The 25,374-nt window shown below is 44.0% G+C and overlaps 2 protein-coding genes across 3 annotated transcripts in view; one reads left to right on the top strand and one right to left on the bottom strand.

Moving 5' to 3' along the window:
- Positions 1-942: 942 nt before the first annotated feature.
- On the bottom strand, positions 943-3,357 carry slc25a4 (solute carrier family 25 member 4). Its single transcript, XM_027032801.3, has 4 exons — positions 3,147-3,357; positions 1,855-2,341; positions 1,570-1,710; positions 943-1,474 (listed from the first exon to the last, which is right to left on the bottom strand). Exons 1-4 carry the CDS (start codon positions 3,255-3,257, stop codon positions 1,317-1,319), a joined length of 897 nt encoding a protein of 298 aa, XP_026888602.2. The 5' UTR covers positions 3,258-3,357; the 3' UTR covers positions 943-1,316.
- Positions 3,358-4,940: 1,583 nt separating this feature from the next.
- The window catches only part of si:ch211-197n1.2 (EF-hand calcium-binding domain-containing protein 6), a 26,704-nt gene continuing 6,270 nt past the window's right edge, over positions 4,941-25,374 (top strand). The window contains exons 1-15 of one of the 2 annotated variants that reach the window (XM_035529538.2): positions 4,941-5,019; positions 5,297-5,637; positions 6,312-6,406; positions 7,281-7,381; positions 7,667-7,744; positions 8,264-8,392; positions 8,731-8,868; positions 9,344-9,480; positions 9,905-10,047; positions 10,506-10,702; positions 13,098-13,205; positions 14,997-15,062; positions 15,956-16,066; positions 24,353-24,485; positions 24,786-24,910. In XM_035529538.2, coding sequence (XP_035385431.2) covers positions 5,337-5,637; positions 6,312-6,406; positions 7,281-7,381; positions 7,667-7,744; positions 8,264-8,392; positions 8,731-8,868; positions 9,344-9,480; positions 9,905-10,047; positions 10,506-10,702; positions 13,098-13,205; positions 14,997-15,062; positions 15,956-16,066; positions 24,353-24,485; positions 24,786-24,910 — 1,862 coding nt within the window. In that variant the 5' untranslated portion in view covers positions 4,941-5,019; positions 5,297-5,336. Of the gene's footprint in view, positions 5,020-5,073; positions 5,638-6,311; positions 6,407-7,280; positions 7,382-7,666; positions 7,745-8,263; positions 8,393-8,730; positions 8,869-9,343; positions 9,481-9,904; positions 10,048-10,505; positions 10,703-13,097; positions 13,206-14,996; positions 15,063-15,955; positions 16,067-24,352; positions 24,486-24,785; positions 24,911-25,374 lie in introns of those variants that run through there. The other variant, XM_081714241.1, reaches the window with a different exon arrangement.

The raw sequence follows: 25,374 nt of genomic DNA, 5'->3' as shown, positions 1-25,374 counted from the left end.
AAGGTCGAAGACAAACCAGCTTCCTTCCATAATTCACAGCGCCCCTCACCTGTTGCTATAAACAGTTGTCATTCGGTCCCCATTTGCCTTCCACTCACGCGCAGGCTCTTCCATTCACGCGCACCCTCTTAACCCAACTCATTCAGCGCACGCGGACGTTTGTCGGTCACTGGTGTTTTATCGCATTATCATCAGTCTGTTGTACAACTTCACCCCCATTCAATGTTTCAATCCGCATTAATAATCCTAGTAATTTGCCGTAAATCCTGCACTGACTTTAGAATTAAACGTATCCGTTAAAGAAAAGTTAATACTTCTACTCATCCTACTTCTCCACGCGCAGGCTCTTCCACTCACGCGCACCCTCTTAACCCAACTCATTCAGCGCACGCGGACGTTTGTCGGTCACTGGTGTTTTATCGCATTATCATCAGTCTGTTGTACAACTTCACCCACATTCAATGTTTCAATCCGCATTAATAATCCTAGTAATTTGCCGTAAATCCTGCACTGACCTTAGAATTAAACGTATCCGTTAAAGAAACGTTAATACTTCTACTCATCCTACTTCTCCACGTGTCCTTATCTGTGTGCTTGCTGAGAAGCTTCCTTAGCTGATATCTTTAGCAGTTGTGCTTTAATTAAGTCGTTCATGGAAATCGGTTGACGTAAAACCGCTTCAACCCACGTGAGTTCTTTTAATTCACTGCGATAGCCCTGCTAATGTCTTGTGCTGGTAACTGCACTTGTGCCCACCGTTTATCAGAAAGCAACACAGATATGTGAAGCTTTGGACTCTAACCAAGCTCGACTTATAGCGCAAAACCTAAAATACTCGTGCACATACTGAAGATCTACTTTACAATATTCTTACAACATCGGTGGTGAGAAACGATGGAGCAATAGAAACATGTCGAGACCTAAAGGAACGTCAAACAGGAGTGATGTTTTCGTTTGCGTTTTTATTAAAAGAACATGTATAAGGTGGAACACGCCACGAGAACAGTCGACCATCGAGTGTACAGCCACGCGCTAATTACCGGGAAGAACGGCTCCGCTTTCGCAGTCGCCGTGAGTTTTCTAAATGGAACAAATAAATACACAAACAAATTCCGCAGCGAGAGCAATCGGTCCGAAAATGATCGTCGTATTTTGAGGTGCAGTGAGTAAAATTAAATATATTTACACAGGTTTAGGAGTGAATGATAAAGTGACCGCTTAGTCTCGCTCTCACTCTCACGCACACGCCACATGTGGCGTCCAGCCCGCTGCTTCCGCCGGAGAGGCACCTTTGGCTGCATGGGGTTTGAGAATGTTTATGTGTACTTCTTGATCTCGTCGTAGAGGACCAGCACGAACGCGCCACCCATGCCCCTGAGCACGTTAGACCACGCGCCCTTAAAGAAGGCCCTCGCACCCTCGTCGTTGATGATCTTCTTCCAGCAGTCGACTGTTCCTTTGTACATAATGTCGGCTGTTGAGAGGAAAAGGCAAAAACGTCAAAAACGCCGCGAAGGCGGATGCACCGCGCGCGCAGCCTAAGGGCGAGCGTGAGCAAGTGCGGCTCACCTCCTTTGCGTCCGGACTGCATCATCATACGACGGCGGACGGTGTCGAAGGGGTAGGAGATGATACCGGCGACCGCGGTCACGGTCTGTGCAATCATCCAGCTGATGACAATGTGTGTGTTCTTGGGATCTGGCAACATGCCTGGAACAAAATGTACAACAACACCGTTGAACGTGATCATTTATTTGTTTACTGAGTTGTTTATTAGGTTGATTAAGTTATTCATCGTAAAAAGTAGTATAAACGAATTGGATTCTCAGGTGTTTTTTATGCCACCTAACCTACCTTTGGCTGTGTCGTAGATACCGAAGTAAGCGGCTCTGTAGATGATAATACCCTGGACGGACACATTGAACCCGAGGTAGAGACCCCTAATGCCGTCAGACTTGAAGATCTTTGCGAGACAGTTGCCGAGACCTGTGAACTCTCTCTCCGCGGCGCCTTTGCCGATGTCGGCGGCGAGCCTGGTTCTGGCGAAGTCGAGAGGATAGACGAAGCACAGCGAGGTCGCGCCGGCGGCGCCGCCGGACGCCAGGTTGCCGGCGAAGTAACGCCAGAACTGGGTTCTCTTATCCACTCCACCGAGGAAGATCTGCTTGTACTTGTCTTTGAAGGCGAAGTTGAGCGCCTGCGTGGGGAAGTACCTGATGACGTTGGCCAGGTTGCCTCTCCAGAAGGAGAGGAAGCCCTGTTCTTTGGGGATCCTAACCACGCAGTCGATGATGCCTTTGTATTGCGTTTCGACCGTGATCTGCTTGCTCGCATGCTGGACCTGCCGATGAAGTGGTTAGAGGTAGACAGGTCCATCATATGTGTCTTTTCAAATCATCCAATGTTTAAATTATTTGAAACGTGCGTTTGGGAACAATTCGAGTGAACAGTGGCAGGGCTAATCCAGCAGTCATCAGTTCTGCGTTGTGCACACATCTGAGTTGAGTGATTGCTGTGTTTTTTAAAAATCGCCTCGCTTCTTCTGACATAACACCTTTATTGTTGTTGGGTTTTTTTTGTTTTTTTTTTGTTGGAAAGATTTGGTCATGTGCAGAAGCTCAACCCGGGGTTACAGTCCTCTTGTGCGCGAGGCGTGAGTATTGGGTTGCAAACTTCTCGCTATTTTTAGCGATGAACTTACACCAAGTGTCGTCGCTCTATGTAGACACTTTTTACTGATCTAAGACATGCTGTCACTAACGCGCAAACTACAAAAATGTGAGTAAACACAATAATATTAACCACCGGCAATCAAGTCGTATAAAACGCCGATTGAATTCCATTAAGACAAACATGAACCAAATTGTCAAATATCGTGTCGGTTAACTCAGATGAAACGGCCGCGGTACCAAGGACAGCGCTGCAGCGCATTCGCGTGACCGAAGTGTAAACTCGAGCCAACTGTTCATGTTCCTGTCTCCCCAAAACGAATCTAATAAGCTACTAAACTTTTAAGCAACCACCTTCTCTTTTACAGTCGGCATTCACGCAAGTCAAATTTAGTCTAAACTTCTCATATATGTCATTTAAATTGTTTCTTAGATTTGGGCTATAACAAGGGGAGAAAAGTTACAAAACAATCTTACCTGCAGCAATAGCTTGACTCTCTCAATGGGGGCTACGGCTGTCTTGGAGATTGCAGCGGCCACACCGCCGGCCAGAAAATCCTTCAAAAAGCTTACTACACCTTCAGCCATGGCTCCTCCGCCCGCAGGTCAAGCTCTGAATGTTGCAGGCGCCGATAAAAGACCCTCAGGGAAACCTAACGCTCCTCCAAGTGGACGAACACTCGTCCGCTCGCTTAATATATCCCTGTTGTCTATCGCGAGAAGAAAAGATGATGGATACATGTCGCATCAAACAGAAAGCCGGGGACAGATAAATATCCTAGGTCAAAGGTGGTGTCTACCGCCATGTTAACTGACAGTTTCAGGCGGTGGTACGGGGACGTTTAAAGGACAAATTCAGCTTTCCTCTGGCCTTCATACGTGCTGTTTTATAGCATTTAAGAACTTTACTGAATGTATGAAGTCACAATGTCCAGTAGCGCTTCCTTGATTCTGCACTGTGCCTACAATGTTTTACAAAACCCACGTTCATGTCACGGCTTATGAATGAATGAATGTCTTTCAATGTAACTACTTTTGCATAAATAAAGAAAACAAAATGTAATATTTATTCAAATAACCCAATGGACAGCTTAATTTTTAAATGACCGACTTTATTTCGCAGTGAGCCAAGTATATATATATATATATATATATATATATATATATATATATATATATATATATATATATATATATATATATATATATATATATATATATATATATATATATGAAGAATGAGAGAGAGAGAGAGAGAGAGAGAGAGAGAGAGAGAGAGATTCAAAATTGTAGGCCAGAGGTCCTTCATCATCCGTGCAAGCAAAGTGCTTCTGAATTTCTACGAAGAACTATCTTTACATTATGAAAATGTTGATACTGACACATGTTGATATGGATTATATTTTGAATCCTCAATCTGTCCTCACAGAAATCGATTTTTTTTTCTGGTGACGCCACACGGGTCAAAACATTTTTCACGCCCGTGATCGAATTTTTCACCCCGAAGGTCCACGCGCATAGTACGCGGAAGTTCGTCACTGCGTTATTACGCACGATCCACACGCTCAAATTGTGGGATCGTGTAACTCCGCTATGGTCAAGCAATAAACCAAGACGTGGGTAAAATGCAGAGAGCGTGAGAGTTTTATTATGAAACTCTCTCTATTTGTCAACATACGTTTGTCTACGACAAAATCATTTAATTCATTACGAACTAATTTTTAAGGTCTCGGTGAAAACCATGCGCGCAGTGTTGGGACTCATAACACCGACTCGTGATCTTTACCTTCCTCTTAAACAATAGTGTACAGCTCTGCTAAGGTATACTGGGAGGACTGGTGCCGTTGCTTGGTGATATTGGGACAGTAGCGTTACTCTGTTCAATTTGTTACTGAAACAATCGCGACACTCGTGGCAAGAAGGTCGTAATTAAATCACAATGGGACACTGCGACAGCTTGACATTGATCAACTTTTCAACCCTGTGATCCACATGCAGGCGTGTTGAACGCTGACATCAATGCAAGGCACCAAGTTTCGCAATTCAAACATTCAGCACCACTGCACAACTTAGCATTTAATTTCAGTGAGGCCTCTCGAAATGTGTCATTTCAATCCAATTTTTTAAAATGAAAAATGTCACCCAAGAGAGTTCAGCTCGAGAAATTCACAGAGGGCGTTTTTAGGTTTTTGGTATGGAGTTATTGCATAATGTTGATCTGATGATTAACTGAGCTGAGCCGTATGTCCAATAAATCTTAGGTGCCACGTGAGCAGGTTTTATTTTAGGGGGAAAGCTCTTTTGATGCCTCGTATCGCAGCTGCCGTTGGGAGCGTGTCTGGGACTCCAGGTTAGGTACATCTTGCATTTTTGCTGCAACAATAGGACTGTTCTGAAGGCGCTTGGTGTTGCTACGGGCAACCTCGGTGCTCTTCTGTAAAAACATCAGGGAGATGTGGTTTTAGTTGAAGTGAATTGCCATTGTTTCTAGCGGGGGTTTTGACAGGCAGTTTTACAAAGCCCGAACGGCCAGGACAAGAACTAAATCTTGCAGTCTTAACACCCCCGCGCTGAATGTCGCCAGCACTTCTGTGCGCAAAGCAACAACAAACATCTTTTGCTTCCAGGTTACACTAAAATCGTCTAAGGACAAGCATATCTGCTGGAATGTCCTCGGTGGCATCGATTCGGCTTCCAGCAATCCCTCACCCGTCGTCGAGACTCGGCGACCCGGAGACCATCTCTCTTAGAGGGCATTCCACGGACTACAGCAGAGTCCTGAAACGCCTAATGCCGCCGCGAGCAGCCAGGTCCCCGTCACCAGGGACAGAGAGCCTGGACTCGGCGTTTCGGAGTCAGTCGGCAGCAAGTGAGCGCAGCTTCGAGACGGAGAGGGGTCCGAGAGTGGCCAGGAGTTACCCGGTTGTCCATGCGCCCGACCCGGACAAAACAAAAACCCCCAGTTTCGGTGAGTTGTTTAGCCATAGGAACGGTTGGTTAGACGTTGGGAAATATCGCACTTTTAGAGGCTAAAATACGCGGATTCCATGTTGGAAATAGCCTACATAGCCTAACAATATTCGAGGATTTTCAGTTAATCTAGTATAAGACTGTTTCTCAATTTGCCAATCTACGCAACCAGAGCCAGTTATCACCATGAAAAGGCAAATGTTATCCACAAGAGGGCGTTCTCTAAAAAGTCCCCCAAACTGGCATTCAGTGGGTTGTCAATGGCGATGAATAAACGTGAAAGTGTAGAAGTATTTCCTAACTATAAAATAATCATATATTCACAGAACGAGCACTTAAAAATAAATCATTTTAGTACATTTCATTTTGCCCCTAAAATAATGTGAACTGAACTGTAAAGGAGTTGCATTCCGCCCACAAGAACATTTTCCATAAATTATTGCGTTTTTTGATCCACGTTATGATTAAGCAACTCAAACTTGTCTTAATATTATTAAGTGACATTTCTAAAATATCTATAATTTTACCTACTGTTTTTCAATACAGATGCATTATTTTACTACTTGTTAATTGAAGAAATTCAGATCGAAATCTATGACCTTTCTATAAGTAAAGAGATAAAGCTATTATGAAATTGTGTGTGTGTGTGTGTGTGTGTGCGTGCGCATGCAGGTCAGAAGGTGCCAGCAGAGAGCCATGGTGCACATAGAGTTTCCACCAGCTTCTCTTCCACGTGTGAACCTCAGTTAAAGGCACAAGTGGACGAGGTGCTCATGAATTGTGATCGCTATCTATCCAGCGATCTAATTTTACTCTTCTGTCTTATTTTGAGTTTTGTAGTAAAACTTTCATGAGATTTGTCCAGAGTCTGTGTTTGCGTGTGACTGTGCGCATGCAAATGTATGTGTGTTTGCTCAACCAACTAATACGTGAGGTCACCCTTTGCGTGTCTCCACCAGACAGTCCCTCCCAGTTACGAGAGCTGCACTCAGTCACATAGTGGGGAGACACACACACACACACACACACACACACACACACACACACACTCTCTCTCTCTCATATGCGCAAATCCATGAGCCAGCTGCACCCTTGTCATGCACATTCACATTTATGCATAAATCATGACCCTCCCCCACCTTGAACATACATACATACACACACACACACACACACACACACACACACACACACACACACACACACACACACACACACACACACAGACAGATATATTTCTGTTATGATCTGAATGAGCTGGAATACAGGATTACTCTGCAGACACATGTACACTCTCTCTCACTCTCTCACTCATTTGATTTTTATTCATTGGTATGAAGGAGAGGTTCCTGAGTTGACGACCAAGGCATAAACTGGCTTACAAATGGTTAAAAGTACAAAGAAAACTGAATATGAACAATTACGAATCACAAGCGCTCATTTTAATTCTGATTTTATAACACTGGTGAAAAGTAAATAGGAATTATCTCTGAATTTGACTGGTTTTAATCAAGAATATAAAATGTGTTGTTCTTATGGCTTACATATCTCAAAGACCAGGTGTGCATGTGTGCAAGAGTAAAGGCTGAGACTGGATCTCTCTCTCTCTCTCTCTCTCTCTCTCTGTCTCTCTCTGTCCAGCTGGAGTGTAATTTAAAGGAGAGGATTCAGATCACTGGAGCTCTCACTCTCAAAACCCTGTTCAAGAACAACCACCCTGATGGCAAACCTGTGGCCAACAGGTATGGAACACCCACACATGCATTCTGGCTAAGGTACTGGACTAGAAATCAGGAGGTTGCCTGCCAGTTCAATCCTCACCACGGCTGTGTTGCTATTGTTGGGCCTGTGAGCAAGACCTTTAATTGCTCAAATTGTATTCAATCGTAACTGTAAGTCCCTGGGTATGAAGTGTCAGCTAAATGCTGTAAATGTAAATGTGTCACCTTGAAAATAACCTGTCCTTGCTCTATTGACCAGAATCGCACAGACACGCGTGAGCCTAGACGGTGTTTTGGTCATTTCAGGTCTGTGCTGCTTCTGATTTTGGGTAAATTCCTGAGGAGACTCATCACAGGGAAGCAGATCAAGCTTCTTCTACAGCGGTGAGACAATGTACAGAATTTACTCTAAATACCAAAATTAGTCACATTGCCAAGTTTAAAAGTCTTCCTGATGAGCAGAAGCTGCCGCGTGCTCTTAGCGAACATGGAGAGTTCAGCACACTGGCAGCACTGCACGTGCACAGTCTGAGGGACAGTGAGTGACCATATCAAATACCAGAAATACAGAGCCTATTATTAATATTATTATTATTATTATTATTATTATTTAATATTATTATTATTATTATCTGTTATAGAGGTAACAATGGAAGTAATAATGTCTATTCTGTCTTTTATTTAACATGTTAATTTCTTCATCAAAGCTTCGGCAATGCAATTATGAATATATGTCATGCCAATAAAGCACCGTTTAATTGAATTTAGAGGGAGATAGAGAAAGACATAGTGAGAGAGAGGGAGGAACAAAGTTCAGACGCAAGCCCCTCTTTCTGGTAATCATGCTCTCTCTCTCTCTCTCTCTCTCCCTCTCTCTCTCTTTCTCTCGCTGTCGTCCTGCAGTCTGCGGTTGTCCGACAGGGCTCAGGTGAGCTTCGAAGACCTGTATAGTGCGCTGAGAGACCCGGAGCCACTTGCCCCACTGAGCCTTTCCCAAACTCTGGCCCTGCTCCGGGGAGACGTCCGCTCCAGGTGAGATTTACAGGCAGACTCCGCCTTACAGGGGCGGGGTCAGACACACAAACCAATCCCTCCTTCAGCTCTCTCTCTTTTAGTATTTGCAAATTCTTTGATTGTACAGAATCTCATTAATATAATAATATAATTTGGCAGTTTGTGGTGTTAGTTGTACTTAATAAACAGATAAAAAATTATTATTATTATTGCCATATTTTTGAATATATTTATATAGAAAACTGTAATTCCTTTGTATTCATGTGTATTACCAAATTTTATTAGACCAGTTACTGACCAGAGAATTTAAGTAATATTTTGAATTTCTCCTTTTTTCATCAACGTTGCGTGTGTAGCTTCCTGGAGTGTGTGGAACGCCAAGCAGAGGGAGAGTCGTTCAGTCAGTGCTGGATATCTGCTTCCCAACTGAGGAACATTCTGGAAAAACTGAAGCTTCGCCTTCCCAAGCCTGACTTTGATCGGTTCTGGAAACGGTGAGGCATAGATTTGTATGCCGGCGTGTGTGGGAATACCGTGCGCTTGCAGTGTGGGAAAGCGTGCGGGAATACCATGTGCTTGCAGTATGGGAAAGTGTATGGGAGTATCATGTGCTTGCACTGTGGGAATATGTACGGGAATACCACATGCTTGCACTGTGGGGAAAATGTATGGAAATACCGCGTGCTTGCAGTGTGGGAAAGTGTATGGGAATACCGTGTGCTTGCAGTGTGGGAAAGTGTATGGGAATACCGTGTGCTTGCAATGTGGGAAAGTGTATGGGAATACCATGTGCTTGTAGTGTGGGAAAGTGTATGGGAATACCATGTGCTTGCACTGTGGGAATACCGTGTGCTTGCAGTGTGGGAAAGTGTGCGGGAATACCGTGTGCTTCCACTGTATGAAAGCTTGTAGTGGTCTGGTTTGGAAAGACCCATGAAACAGCAGTAAGGTTTGACTTCTGTCACTCAGGCTTGACCCGGACGGAATCGGAGCCTTGAAGCTCGACGTCCTTCTGGAAAAAGTGGGAGTGGACAGGACAGTGAAACTGCAGCCCTTAGACGAGGACATGCCAAGGTCCCTGCCAGCCAGAGCTCAGGACCCCCAACGTAAATATTACGACTGAATAAACCTGAATGAATGAATCCTATGAAATTTCTATTAAAATGCATTTAGATTTATAAACAGCATAAACAAAAAGAATTATGCTGTTTTTAACAATTAGCTCTGTTTTTAATTGTTTATATTTGGTATTGTCTGTTTTGGGAGTGAAAAAGATTCAAGATATGCAGCTATTAATGATTCAGTTTTTTAAACTGCTTTGCCAAATTTTACATTCAGCGGTCTCATGTCAGTAGTAATTACCTCTACCCATAGAGGGTGCTGATGGATCAGCTCTTTCTGAGACATCTTTAACAGTCCTACTTAAGCAAATGATCTGTACTGTCCATAAATACATGTCTTGTTTGCACTTGAATTCCTGTTCACTTAAAACCCACAGTCTCCTTTCCCATCATGCCTTGCTCTTCCCAGCCGCAGCCCGGACGCTCTCAAAGGCAGAGGAGGAGCGTCAGGCATCCATCACCATGGAGATGTGGTTGAAGGACAGGTTCAGGGCGGGGGCTCAGAGGATGAAGGCGGAGTTTGATAAGCACGACCCAGATGGGTGCGGTAAGGTACAGATATGAATTCAAAATCAGCAAACTTGACATCTTGGACATCTTGTGCACAAAGGTATGCAGACCCAGTGTAATCTTCCTCAATTAAACATCAGATCTTGAAGTGTAAATGTTTGTAACAACTCTCATGGTGATTTGTTATCCAAACTGATACATATGTTTAGTGAAATATAAACATAACAAGGAAAAACTTTGACGTTTTACGAATCTGGCAACTCTCATTGCCTGTCTATGGCGCAGTCAATGCAAAAGCATCATCTAGGAAAGTTTTAGCCTCCTTCTTAGGTTGTTCCTCACGTCAATACCTTACCTCAAAATTACTAGTCTTTACCACTCCTTCCACTCCAATCAATTAGAAAGCAATTATCAGTTGCAATTCAGTTGCAGGTTAAGCCGTGCGGCCTGTTGCCGTGCAGGTCTTGCTACGCCAACGATCCCGCGTTTCCTGCATGCAGGTGAGCAATGAAAATTTCCTGCAAGTGCTTGCAAACTTTGACCTACGACTGAAGAAGGAGCACCTGGGTCTTTTCCTGGCCCGTTGCGGCCTGGAATTCCGGAAGAACGGTGTGGATTACATACACTTCCTACGTGCTTTCCAGGACCGGAGCCAGGATGGCATCACACACCGGATCCTGTCCAACCCCCAACACTGGTCAGAACTCATCATGGTCATGTTTACATTTGCTTGTTTACTTGGTTTTTTGTTTGTCACGTCTCCTGATCTGTCATATTTCCTGAGCTGTCATATCTCCTGATCTGCCATGTCTCTAAAGTTTTTGCTGAGAGTTTCCTGATCCTTCTGGCACACGTGGAACAAAGTTTGAGACCTTCCTCTTTCCTCCCAGTACCTTGAAGTGAATATTGTACCTGAATTACAGACTTACCTCAAAGTGTTTATTCATCTTTTCTTTGTTTACTTGGAATGGTTGGTCCTTCTTAATTCTCAGGGCTGTTACTGGTCCTCAAACATCAGCCCAGATGGCCCTTTGGGACAACCAGCCAAGTCTTGCTCACCTACGTCCCTAAGTTTTGGTCTACTCGTATGCCCCATACTCAGAATGTTTTCACAGATAAGGCAGCTGTAAGAAAAAATTCCCAATTTTCCATAACCCTGTCCCTGTCCCACCGTCTGCCTCGTCTGTGTGTGGTTGATCTTCCTTCAGGGCGCTGGGGTTCGTTTCTCAGAATGAGTGTCAGAGTCAGAGACGATGGGAAACACGCACACTTTATTCAGAGATACATGAGAATATATAGAAAACAAAATCACTGAGTAAGCGGAAATATTTAAATGACATAAGTGCAACATGACAGAATATGCAGTATCAAAAATGAGACGGCCGTCTGTCACTAGCGCAGACCATATTTGACATGGCCGTTCACCTGTCTTAAAAAAAGACATGCAAACATGACAGAGGCTAGATCTTTAATACATCTGGATAGAAATAATGTACTGTACAAAAAAAGGAGTTGCATTATGGGGGATTCTAACAGCAGTTAATTAATTCGAACCCAGTGGGTTCTAATCCTATTTTCCCACCGTCCGTAATTGCTAAAGCCTTTGGGCCTGCCGCGGTCTGGGCATCGAAGAGTCAAATGACCTCTGACCTGATGGGGTTCTCTCCTCTTTTCGACAGCTGCATGAGAGGTTTGCTATCCCCAGTAATAATTTATTTCAATACCTTCAGGGTGAAGAGTTTGTGCATGCAACGTCTCTTCTGTTTCCAGACCAGCTTCCAAATACTCCAGATATTTTTTTTTTTGTTTCATCTCCATTTTAGCGTGTCATGCTGTGAAAGGCCCCAAACCTAGATGTTTTGCATTACCTAAAAATTAGAAAAAATAGTCAAATACAACTTAAAAAACTGAGAAATACACCAAAACATCGGGTCCTTTTATTCACCACATCGATGAATGTGTTAAGTTGTACATATGTAAGTTATACAGATTGTGTCAGTTACTGTCCTGTTTGTGGTAGTCATTTAATAAAAACAAATAAAACGCACCCATAAAGATAGAAGACCAAGTGACCAGTGAGTGTATGTGCACGGTAGTTGTGTGGTGAGCGTATGGCTGTGTAAGTGTGTAAGAGTGTAAATGTCTGGCTGACAGGAAAAAAAAAATCCTCCTCACTTCATAAAGTTTCCTGTCTGCCAACAGAATCCTGGAATCACACGTGACTGCGGAGACCAAGTCTCTTGTGTTTGTACTGACTCTGGTTATAACAGGCTTACGGCCCATAGTCCCCTGTGCTCCAGGGTCAGCGGAGCGCACGCGCACAGCAGCGAAACGGCTACTGTGTGCCTGGGCTGCAACAGTCAGACTTTATATGTGGGATGTCCACGGCTTAAAGGATTTGTAGACAGCTAAAAGCACAAAACAAAACAAAAAACTAACCTAAATACATACAAAAACCCACAAAACCCCCCAAAACTCAGGCAGGTTTGGTTGCCGTGGCAACGGTTGCTAGGGTCGTTGGCTGTGGTTTCAGACCTTGGTGTGCACAGTTTTGGAGGAGAGATGGGGAGGCATTTGTGTGTCAGACTGTGTGCTGGACCGATTTGGATCTGGATTGTGATGGGTTCAATCATATATATATATATATATATAATTGTATTACTCTAATAATAAATCTTTTTTTTTAATGGATATTACATAGTGCACGGAGGACAGAATTTTTATTTCTTAATGCAAGAAACCTGAAGAAGGGGTTTCACAATATGGCACACCAACTGCTTTCTGGAGAAAAATAATATTTCTGGATTCAAATCTTATAATGAATCCTAGAATAAATAATAATACATATGTAGAGCGTGGAATGAAAAATGTTACGGTAAAGTAATTCCTCTTTTGGACCCCATTGACTGACCATTTCAGGAATCTGGTATCATATATGATCTAATGCCAATAGTTACAGTAATACCAACCCTGTGCCAGGAAATGCCAAAGCCTGGTTTAGGCAAATAAAGCAACCATGTAGCATTTTGTGTGTATTATTGTTTTTAATAATACTTTTTATTTATGTATGTATATTTCTGATGCTCTGGCAGGTTTCACTCTAAGGAGAATACCAGCAAGGTTTACTCTGTAGCTGCAGTAGAAGCCAAACTGACACAACTCTTTCAATCTGAATACCTCTCCCTCCTAGAAACCTTTCAGTAAGTACTGCAATCTCTCTCTCTCTCTCTCTCTCTCTCTCTCTTTCTCTCTCTCTCTTCCTATTTCACTCTCGCTCTCACAGTAGATATACACTGCCTGGCCAAAAAAAAAAGGTCACCACCTGGATTTAACTAAGCAAATGGGTAAGAGCCTCTCATTGGATAATTACTGCATGGGTGATTATGTTTCAGCTGGCAATAAGTTATTTAACCCCGACTGATGCAGTGAGTAGCTTCTCATTTGTTAAACAACCATGTTGAAAGACACATCCTGTGGTTGTGGAAAAGATATTAATCTGTTTCAGAAGGGTTAAATTATTGGCATGCATCAAGCAGAGAAAACATCTAAAATCAGCTTAAGAACCGTCCAACGCATTACTAAAAAGTGGAAGGACAGTGGGGAAACATCATCCTCGAGGAAGGGATGTAGTCGGAAAAAAATCTTGAATGATTGTGATTGGCGATCGCTTAAACATGTTGTGAAATCAAATCGTAGAAAAACAACAGTAGAACTCATGGATATGTTTAATAGTGAAAGTAAGAGCATTTCCACACGCACAATGCGAAGGGAACTCAAGAGATTGAGCTGCTGTGTAGCTTTAAGAAAACCGCTCGTCAGTGAGGCTAACCGGCAAAAATGGCTTCAGTTTGCTAGGGAGCATAAAGATTGGACTCAAGTTTCAAGTTTGGTTTATTTGTCACATACATAGTCATACACAGTATAACTCGCAGTGAAATGGTTTGAGAGTGCTCTGTCCAAACTGAGGGAAAAAAACAGGGGTGCATAGGGAAATATATATCTATATGAGCAATGGAAGAAGCTCATGTGGTCTGATGAGTCCAGATTTACCCTGTTCCAGAGTTATAGGCGCATCAGGGTAAGAAGAGAGGCGGCTGAAGTGATGCACCCATCATGCCTAGTGCCCACCGTACAAGCCTGTGGGGGCAGTGCTATGATCTGGGGTTGCTGCAGTTGGTCAGGTCTAGGTTCAGCAACGTTATGTGCCCAAAGAATGAGGTCAGCTGACTACCTGAATATACTGAATGACCAGATTATTCCATCAATGGATTTTTTCTTCCCTGATGGCACGGGCATATTCCAAGATGACAATGCCAGGATTCATCGGGCTCAAATTGTGAAAGAGTGGTTCAGGGAGCATGAGACATCATTTTCACACATGGATTGGCCACCACAGAGTCAATACAAGATCTTGGGGAAAAATTAATGCAACTCTGGACAGAAATAAATGTTGTGGCATTGCAGAAGCTTGTGGAAATGATGCCACAGCGAATGCGTGCCGTAATCAAAGCTAAAGGCCGTCCAACGAAATATGAGAGTGTGTGACCTTTTTTTGGCCAGGCAGCGTGTGTACTATGTGCATGTATATTTCTTTTCTTCTCCCCACTTTATTCTGTCCTTTTCTCTCTCTCTCTCTCTCTCTCTCTCTCTCTCTCTGTTTTCGGTGTCAACGACCACTATCATGTTCGTGAAGCACTTCCAGGTGGCTCCTCCACCCCCCCGGGGCTAAGAGCATGTTTCGTTCGATTTTCAGCCCATAAATGAAACCCTGGTGAAACGTTTGAAACGGGCCAGCTCATTATAACCTACTGCCTGCATCTTTATGTGAAGTGCTTGATAAGAGCCTGCTGTCCAAGGCTGTTACCAAATTCTGGTCTATTAACCAAGCAGGACTGGGAGGATCTGTTCACTGAATGCTGTTTAATAATAGTGAGAAGTGGCCTTTTAACTGAACTTGGTGTGTGTGTGTGTGTGTGTGTGTGTGTGTGCAGGAACATTGATAAGGTCAATGTGGGAAGCATTACTCAAGAGGAGTTCAGGGCAGCTGTGGAGAGCAGGTAACAATTTTTCTTTTCACTCTCTCTCGCTCTCTCTCTCTCTCTCTCTCTCTCTCTCTCTCTTTCTCTACTCCTCTTTCCTATGACTCTTCATTCCTGTTCACTTTTTTCTCTACTCTATCCTATTTATTTATTTTATTTTCAGTTCTGTATCATTTAACTGGAGATACATAACACGCACATGTAAGTTTACATAAATGACTAGAGGCCTTATAAAATATACATTTGCCCTGAAAAAATTATTTTGTGTATAGCATGTGAACGTCCTTTTTGATGACATGGAGTGCCTTGTGCGCTACCAGCACATTTAGTGTTCTGTTCTGTTCTTGAAAGCCCTTTCCTGTCTGTAATCCTGTCCATCTGGATGTCCACCATTGTGGTCACTCTCTTGGTCAACGCAGGCTGAGTCTATTAGATCACAAGTTATTCATAATGTTTGATAAATCAATTGGTCATTATCTGTGTTTTCTGGACCGAGTGAAGTTTGTAGGAGTGTACATGTGTGGAAGTGTGTGTGTGTGTTTGTGTGTGTGTGTGTGTGTGTGTGTGTGTAATAGAGAAAGAAAGAAAGAAAGAGAGAAGTTTAATCCTGTGATTGAGAAGTGGTGTGTGTGTGTGTGTGTGTGTGTGTGTGTGTGTGTGTGTGTGTGTGTGTGTGTGTGTGTGTGAGAGAGAGAGATTTAGAGATTGGTCAATGTGTCCAGCCATGGGCCATGGTTGGGTGAAGAGGGTGAGTTGACCTCTTGACCCCCTGACCCTGTTGTCTGTGAGAGGGTCAATGAGTGGCGTATGCTGATTGCCTGCTTAGCCTTCCAGCTCGGATGAGCGGTCTTCTACCCTGCGGTGACCCTCTAGGCGACCCCTCTCTGACCTCTCTCGTCCTCTCTGTGCAGGTTTGGCCTGGAGATTTCCGACAGGGAGTTTGAACAGCTGACGGACAGGCTCCCCTTAGACCGGCTCGGAAACGTGCAGTACGGCGTCTTCATGGCCGCCTTTGACACAAGGTGTGGAACATATCTACCGCATGGTGGTCCTAATGAGACACTGCTGGTTCTGACCTGGAGACACCTTAGAGTCACAATACCATGATGGCTCATGTCACAGATCGATTCTAATTCTGGTTTCGGATCAGTTTGTGATTGATTAACAGAACTTCACCTTCTCTGCTCCTTAAACACTAAACCAGTGAGGAGGGTGAACTTGTGTTTTTAACATCTAAAACATCTAAAACGTTCGCCTAAAAGAAACACCGTGTCCCTGCTGTGACTAGCAGGGCTGTAATTCACACAGAGGCATGACGTCACTTTTGCCTTTTTAAAGGAGCCGAATGTTGAAGCAGAAGTTCATATCGATAAGTTCCATGTCCCATTAGAGCGTGCCGTTACTTTTATGAAGACCTTCGTCAGAACAGAGTAGCCCTGCTCATCGCCCCAACCTACAGGCTTCTCTCAGCCCTGGCCTTCAGTTCAGATAGTCGGAAAGCCACTCGTTGTCCGGAAGGGGGGTGGGTGGGATGGGGGCAGCTTCCTGGGATTCATGGGAGTCCTCATCTCGTGCTTTGGTCACAGCAGGTTACGGCGTGTTATCACATTTTGCCGAAACGTTTTCCGAATAAACAGCAATGCGTGAGGTTTATTTTGACCTCTTGACCTTTGAGGCATTTTGTGCTGCTTTGCCCAGAAATCTATCTATCTTCATCCTGCACCATAGTCTTCATCCTGCCTTTTTAGATTACCCTTGAGCACTGAATATTTTCTTATTGTACTGAATATTTAGAATATGTAATATTTTGAGTAGTCAGTTGTCAGTAACGAAGCATTTGCAATGCCAGGGATTTGGTTTTGGTGATGTGATTGTAAGGTGATAAATGTTTAGTAGTTTGGATGGTAGTTTGGATATTGACATGTTGTCTAAATAGTCCAGTTTCGCAGTGAAGTCGAATATGCTAAGCTGCTGCTGTTTCTGGGATCTGTGGACGTTTTAACGGAACGGTTTTGCTTTAAGTGGTTGGGCGTTTTCGCGGAGTCGCTCCGTCAAGACGGTTTGGCATTTCTGGGGAACAGCAGACTTTACGAGGTGGGATTTGGGGATTAGGCGCTGACCACCCGCGAGGACTCATGAGAACACCCCCGACCAGCCAATGAATGGACAACAAGACCCAATGCAGTGTAAACGTTTCTTAAAAAGAACAGGGTAATGAATTTTAATCTGCAAGAGTAACAGCTCCTAGACATGTGGTTTCTGTGTGTGTGTGTGTGTGTGTGTGTGTGTGTGTGTGTGTGTGTGTGTGTGTGTGTGTGTGTGCACGTGTGTGTGTGCGCGTGTGTATAGGTTGTATGCATTGATTGGGGGGCAGGGAATAAGCTTAGCTTCTCACTTCTTCTTTTTTATTTTTCTTGTGTGTGTGTATGTGTGTGTATGTGTGTGTGTGTGTGTATGTGTGTGTGTGTAGAGGATAAAGACCTAGAAAACCAGCCTGGCTTAGTTGACAGGTGACAAGGGTTATATTGAATGGGGATTTTGTAATACCAACAGTGGGGTTTAAAATCCTGGGCACCAAGAGGGACCTCCTGAATGGAGAGAAAGGGAACTTTAGAACTGTTATAGAACTGTTATAAAGACCCTCCATGCCTCACCAGTGACACCACCACACTGCGCTCTCTCTCTCTCTCTCGCTCTCTCTCTCTCTAATCAATGCTAAATCACTGGCTTGCTTGAGCAGGCTGATACCAGCGTCGCTAGTTCCTGTGTGGCATTCTCTCTGCAACTTTTTTTGGACGTGTATGTCGAACAGAGCTCAGTTCCACCGAACACCCAACTGCGAGAGATTTACATGAGTCACAATACAGTTCTGCTCCTCATTCTGATCCAAGCTTGTGAACTGAAGTGACCATAAACCGATATCTCATGTTCCCAAACTTTTTTAAACTGATGGTAAAAGTGTGTATCCAAGACACACACACTCACACACACTCACTTTATGTGCTCTTGGTTCCCTCACTAAACAGACTAATTATCGCTGGTATGTTACAAGCCCTGCTGTAACTGCTATTAACTGAGACGTATGAGATGTGTCGTCCTCGTTTCAGACGTAAATTGAATCTTTTTGAAAATGAAAAGAAATGCCCAGGCAGTGCATGATCACAGAACCTTCTCATCTCTTCTCTTTCTCTTCTCTTTCTCTCATCTTTTCTCTTCTCATCTCTTTCTCTCATCTCTTCTCTTCTCATCTCTTCTCCCTTTTCTCTCCTCTTTCTTTCTCTCCTCTTTTCTCTTCTCTTCTCATCTCTTCTCTTTTCTCTCCTCTTCTTTCTCTTCTCTTTTCTCTCCTTTCTTTCTCTCCTCTTTTCTCTTCTCTTCTCTTTTCTTTCCTCTTCTCTTTCTTTCTCTCCTCTTTTCTCTTCTCTTCTCATCTCTTCTCTTCTCTTTTCTTTCCTCTTCTCTTTCTTTCTCTCCTCTTTGCTCTTCTCTTCTCATCTCTTCTCTTCTCTTTTCTCTCCTCTTCTTTCTCTTCTCTTTTCTCTCCTCTTCTTTCTCTTTTCTTTTCTCTCTTCTCTTTCTCTCTCTCTCCTCTCTTCTCTTCTCTTCTCTTCTCTTCACCATGCTAATTTCTTAAACCAGCAGCATCCATTTCTTCTTAACTCTTCAGGACCCCCCTCACAGTTTTTGTGGTCCTTCCTTGTGCTGAGACAGAAGCGAGAGACAGACAGACAGACAGAGAGAGAGACAGATAGAGACAGACATACATACATAGAGAGAGAGAGAGAAAGAGAGAGACAGACAGAGAGAGAGAGAGACAGACTGAGCAGTCAGTCAGAGGATGGGATTGTGTCAGATCTCCTTATGGGAACCCAAAACTCAAAAACTCACCATGATCCATGATGTCTGAAGAAAAAACATTTGTTTTTTATCTCTCTCTCTCTCTCTCCCTCCCTCCCTCCACCCATTCAGGGTTTTAATTTTTATTCATGGGGGCCGAGGGGATATTGTGGCGGGCTCTGGGACACAGAGGATGACTGCTTAAACCAGGGCCAGGCCTCAGACCAGCTCCTGTCACAATGGCTGCAGTGTTGGGGTGGGAGCCGCAGCCGGGGCGCTCCGACATTCCGCCCCGGACAGGGAAGGCGTCCTGTGGGAGGGAGCCATGCCTGGGATTACCATCTCATTAATGCCAGCTATGACTTTTGTTCAAAGAGCGACTTGTGTAAAGTGGCCGTGTGTATGACGGGTAATCCGCCGGGTCTGCAGCTGTAGGGACATGGACACACACGCAAGTGCGCGCGCGTGCACACACACACACACACACACACACACACACACACACACACACACACACAGTATGATGCCCCCGTTCGACGCTGGCTCTGGGGAGGATCAGGGAGTTGAAAAACACATACAAACAGCAGTCAGGCTCATAAACAAGCCTCAGACGGAAAGACTCGTCTATTCTGATCTTCCACGTTGATCCCCGTTTCACGAGAGCTTCGCGCGCATACACGCACACACACATAGAGCTGCAAAGAGTCAGCCCTTGCATCCTCACTGCCCATTTCTCATTCTCTCTCTCTCACACACACACACACACACACACACACACACACACACACACACACACACACACAGACACACACACACACAGACACTCCATCTCCTCTCAGATGGTGGGCAAGATCAGGCAGTTAGGAGATAAACGTACATCTAGCCCCCTCCCCTCCACGGTTTTCTCCCTCCCTCTCTCTATCCATCCATCCGTCCACCCTCCATACTCACGTGGGACGAAAGAAAGAGGGAAATAAGCCGCTCATTCATGCGCCCGTTATCTCTCGGGGTGTCTTGTCCTCGCGAGTGAGGGTATCTTTCTTTTCTCAGCCCCTCTCTCGCTCTCTCTTTCTCCATCCCCTGCAAATCCCTCTTTCTCAGCCCGGGGAGATTGGTGGGAGCGGGAGGAGGGAAATGGATTGCTCTGTCTTTTTTAAAACCATGCACTGCTGTTTCTAATACGAGCTACCTTGGGAGTGGAAGTGGCTCTCTGGTGATGGGCTCGCCGTCCAATCACGAAACAGCCACGAGCTGTATTGTGGGTTAAATTGTGACTGTTGATTTGTGGATTGTTTGTTTGAATTGCAACAAGTACGAATTTATTTTCTAAATTCCTACTCTCAGTAAACTCATACTTGTTAAACTCATATTCTCATCAAAGAAAGTAAATATGAAAAAAACTGCTATATGCTTTATAAATGTAATGTTCTTAGATATTTAAAGAAACTATATTAAAGATTTAAAAATCAATGTAAAATGAATGCTACCGGAGTCTGCCGATACTCCTGGTAATGGACTTTAATAACTGGTTGTCCATCTTCTATGGACTGCATGATTTGTAATGCAAATTTCTGTTGCATTTTAACAACAAATATTTAATAATCACATAATAGTCAAAACTTGTATTTACCTAAAAATGATATTTATATCTAATTTCATATTAATATATTGTTTAACAGCTCTAAGTGTGTATTCCTAGAATTCACTCATAATTTTAAAGGCACTTTTGGCAACTTCATTTAAATAACTGCTCCTGTGGAAATGATTTGTCTTAAAAATATTCCTTTTGTGTATTTGTGATAGACTGAAGCATTTGTTAGTATATGTAAAATAACATTTTGACTACATATTATATTTACAAAGCGCCTTAGCTTTTAACTAAATTTTAAGCATGAGACTCAGAGTTAATCTGCGTTGATTTAGCTAATGGTAACGTTATTCCTCACAAAGTGAGCCACTATAATTTAAAATGACATTTTGATTACGTACTGTACTGCTAAATGCATTAGTGGGTTTGTTTTCTGATGCTAATGTTAAGATTATGAAACCATGGAATTGATTCAGTATCATGTCACCATAAACGCACTTTCAGAGCTCATAAGAGTTCAGATTCCTGCTCAAATATAAAATGAATGTTTAAAAACATCTTTACCTCCAAGCCAAACTGAATAAATTTCGGTCCAGGATTAATTGTGGATGAAGTGCACCTGGAATTTCAACCAAACTACAGTTTAACAAAATAACGTCTAATGTTGAAATTATGTATTTCCTATTGAGTTTGTCCAGTGTTTGAGATTAACGTGCATAAACTAAACACCTGTTTTACGGTATTTGGTCGCGCCCTTTTCAGGTTATCTGATCACAGAACTACAGTTTCTGTTTTAGTCTTTGAAACATGTGCTAATGCCCTGAGAGAATCAGATGGCTTATTTATCCCGGCATGTGCTGTGTTCTTGTGTTCTCTGTATGGCCTCTTTAAGGGTTTTTTTGTGTTGTTTTTTTTTTTGCTTCGGTCAGTCGGCAACAACCGTAACCGCTTTTGAGATCTCGTTAGAGATTACCACTGAAATAACGGATTCGGTTAAGGCGGTGAATGGGAGGCCTGCGGGGGAAAAAAAAAAAAAAAAATCTCGACGACAAACAATGTGAAATAAGACTGTGGCGGTCGCACTGTTCGTCTGTCGCGGCGAGTTTGCCTTCATGCCGTTGCTTCTGTGGTATGTATTCCCCCCCCCCCCACGACTGAATGGCGACGAAACGTCGCGCTCGCGCATTCGTCACGGCCCGACGCCGTCTCCTTCGGCGGGAAGCGAGGACAGCTTGCCCTCGCGCACGCCTCGCGCGCTGACGTGACGGCGAGAGACGAACCTGCGCGGTAGCTCGCGAGTGCGCTTCTCTGCAGGACGGGGTGCAGGGCGCTGCCTCCGACACGCGCGGCCGTTTCGCTTTTGCGTGTCTTTCGTTTCTGCTTCAAATAAGCCAGCAACGTAATCAGCACGTGCGGAGGGACACTTCACAATCTGACATTTTAGCGCAATAACGTGAACGCTGAACGCTGAAGGAAGGCAACGTGTAATTTTTAAATTCTTCTTCTTCTTCTTTTTTTTTTTAATAATTGATTTATGCGTTTACTTTACTTTGTTAATAGTGACCGTAGGAAAACTAGGATTTTTTAAAAAAATGAAAATGTCAGAATTATATATACATCTACAGTACAGCATTCATATACTTTTCAATAAAGGTTTGCTTCTTAGTTTGTGGGTAGGTTGGTGTAATTGTTTGTAATCGTTTGTTTGTTGATTTATTTATTTTCAGTTTTAGTTCTGTGTTCTGGAATTGACACTGACCACTCAGTGACCACTCTAAGGATTGCTGAGTTTTTCACGGAACAGAGCAGTGAGCACTTCCTGACAGAAGTCAGATTTCCTTCCAGTTCTCTTATTGTAAAGAAATCATTGCACGAAATGTAATTGCCACTATGCCCATACAAGCCTGGCCTCTATACTCTATTATTCAAGTATTTAAATACCTACATTTTTGTGTGTGTGTGTGTGTGTGTGTGTGTGTGTGTGTGTGTGTGTGTGTGTGTGTGTGTGTGTGTGTGTGTGTGACAGGTCTGTGTGTTTATTTGTTGTTGACAGTTTTTGTATTACAAGCCACTGGACAGTAACTGCAGATTATTTACATTCAGACTTCATCCAGCAGGCATGTTGATGTTTCTAAATGTGAATAATGGTTTTAGTTAGCAAGCATGTTTAAGGGAAGCGTTTTTCACTTTAGCTAAAGACAAAATAAAGATGTAAAGTAATATGTCACACCTGATCGGCAACGGGCTGTGCTCATGTGCACACAATGTTACGTGCGTGTGTGTGTGTGTTTTCGGAAGTGGTCCGGGCATGACTTTTGGGACCTGCGTGGGACCCTGCTGGGCTGGCTTTGTGGCCCACGTCGGCAGACCACAGTGTCCCGCTGTGGCACTTATAGTGGCTTCGGAGTGACCGACTCCTGCCAAAGACTCACCCCGCCCGTCTGACTGCTGTTACCTCTCAGCCTGTTTCACTATGCCAACCTTTGAACCGCATCTATAGATATTAAAAGCTTTGGTTGCATTACCGCCATGTTAACTAATTTAATATCTATGTTTGACTCTGGAAAATATATAGAATTATTTGTAAGGAATTGCTATTATCTCAGTAACCAGTGTCAGTGGATTCTTTCACTATCGCATATGTAAAATAACAGTTTTCTTATTATCATGACAGTCATGACAGAGTGATTAGTCTGCATGCCATAAACAGACTTCGTACCACAACTTAATTTGTACACACATGAAAACACCTTCACGTACGTACACTCTCTTTTCACTCAATCCCACATATGTACACACACACACACACACACACACACACACACACACACACACACACACACACACAAACACTAACACACTTGTATTCACTCTCACACACGCGCGCGCACACACATATGTGCACAAAGCCTTGGGTCTGTAAGTGTCACTGCCTCTAACCTGCTCTCAGCTGCAATCACTGTCCTCCTTTGAGCTACCTCCCTCTTTTAAAAAAAAACCCCACCTCCTTTTCTCTCCACCCCTCCCTCTTCCATTCTCTCTTCTCCAACCCCGCCTCCCTCCGTCACCCTGAGCACATCTCACCCGCTCTCCCACCTGTGACCCCTCCAGCCCACGGTCCGCCCACCCAGACCCCGTGCACTGGCCCCCAGCCTCAGCCAGTAAGCCCCCCCCCCGCCCCCTACCCCGCCCTGGACAAAGGCCCTCGGCCCCGGCAGTCACCCTCGATGCCCTCCCTGTCGAACCAGCCAAGCGCACGGCGAGCCTATTAGGCCCGGCCAGGCACCTGTGGCCCGCCCCTTTTCTCATACGCCACCTCGCGACCCCTGGGTGTCCATCGCGTTGCACCGGGCCGTACAGGCTCGGTGTAGCTGCGGGCGCTTGACCCCGCCCTCTGCCGTTGTCCAGTGCCGCACACTCACTTTGCTCACGCATCTCGGCTGCAAACGCGACCCCTCTGAATTCTAGGAGTTTCGGGACTCCAGGCTGACCTGGATAATAACTCTCCTCCACCCTTTATTTTGTTGTCAACTTTGCATGTTTTTGGTGATCTCTTAACCAGCTTCATAAAGCACTTGTGATGTCTTTAAGAAATTCTCACATGTACGTGGGTGAAACACTAAAGGACTAATTGATAAAATTTTTGAATTGCATTATTTTATTTTATATCTATATATTTTGTTTTGAAACTCAATTTATATTTATGTTATTACCTTTTTTGAAAAATAAACCATTAGTTTGCAATGTTTTTAAGACTATAAAAACATAACATTCAGTCAAGTGTGGTCAGACGTTTCACAGGTACTGTATATACTGATTAAATAAAGGTGTTTCTTAAAATTATATTCTCTGTCTCTCTCTGTCTCTGTATCCCTCTCTCCAGGAAAGGAGCCCCGAGTCTTTTCGAGGCGTGCAGGGCTGCTGGGAATTGTGGGCCGTCAGCGAAAGACCCAGACAATGTAGAGGAGAAGAGTATGAGGGGAGCGTCAGATAGGAGAGCTCGGAGTGTCAGTAAGGTACGTGGTGGGTAGACATCCCTGTCACTGCGGTGGGGAGGAGTGTGTTGCGCTTTATGACCGGTAATAAAAACACAGGGCTCAAAACCAGAGCCGTACTGTGTGTGCCTTGTTAAGCCTAGTTCCGAAAGAGGCAATAAACAGCCCTGGTCTCCCTGCTCTAGTCTGTGAGTGATATCAAAAAGTGAATGATGAGGGGTATGTTTAGACACTATATGTTTTAGACACTATAAAGTTAGACGTGTGTGTGTGTGTGTGTGTGTGTGTGTGTGTGTGTGTGTGTGTGTGTGTGTGTGGCAGCTGTCCAGGTTGATCAGGAGTATAGTAACCAAGCAGTACAGAGATGTGGTGAGAGAGTTTGAGGAGCTTGACGAGAAAAACACAAAGCGACTCACTCAAGAGGACATGTACCAGCTTCTCAAGAGGTGCCTACACACACAAACTTCATTTAAACTACCATTATAAAGCACACTCATTTTCAATATTATCTCATTACTTTTATTACTGAAAAAAGCAAGAAAAATTTGAATAAATGAAAGGATTGATATATCAGTCTCAAAGTGCAGGCACATATCCACAGAGGTCCTCACTACTGCAGCCCAACAGGCGCACACACACACACACACACACACACACTCTCTCTCTCTCTCTCTGTCACAGGGCACACTGCTCTTGGAGCTTCCCTTCTTTAGCGCCATGCTGAATTTCCGCTTTTCTCCCTGTTTCTCCCCATTTCTCAGTTTTTCTCCCTGTTTCTCCCCATTTCTCTGCTTTTCTCCCTGTGCTCCGTACATCTCCCCGTCAGTTTGGGGGTGGGGTGGGGTGGGGTGGGAAGGGTTTGGTGGTGGGGGGCTTGGCGGCCTTTCTGGGGCCTTTGTTCCCTAAGACA

Source organism: Electrophorus electricus, chromosome 5 (genome assembly GCF_041902795.1).
Source record: "Electrophorus electricus isolate QZ-2024a chromosome 5, ASM4190279v1, whole genome shotgun sequence".
Taxonomy (NCBI): domain Eukaryota; kingdom Metazoa; phylum Chordata; class Actinopteri; order Gymnotiformes; family Gymnotidae; genus Electrophorus; species Electrophorus electricus.
Note: the sequence above shows the minus strand (reverse complement) of the source record. Positions and strands in the feature narration are given on the sequence as shown.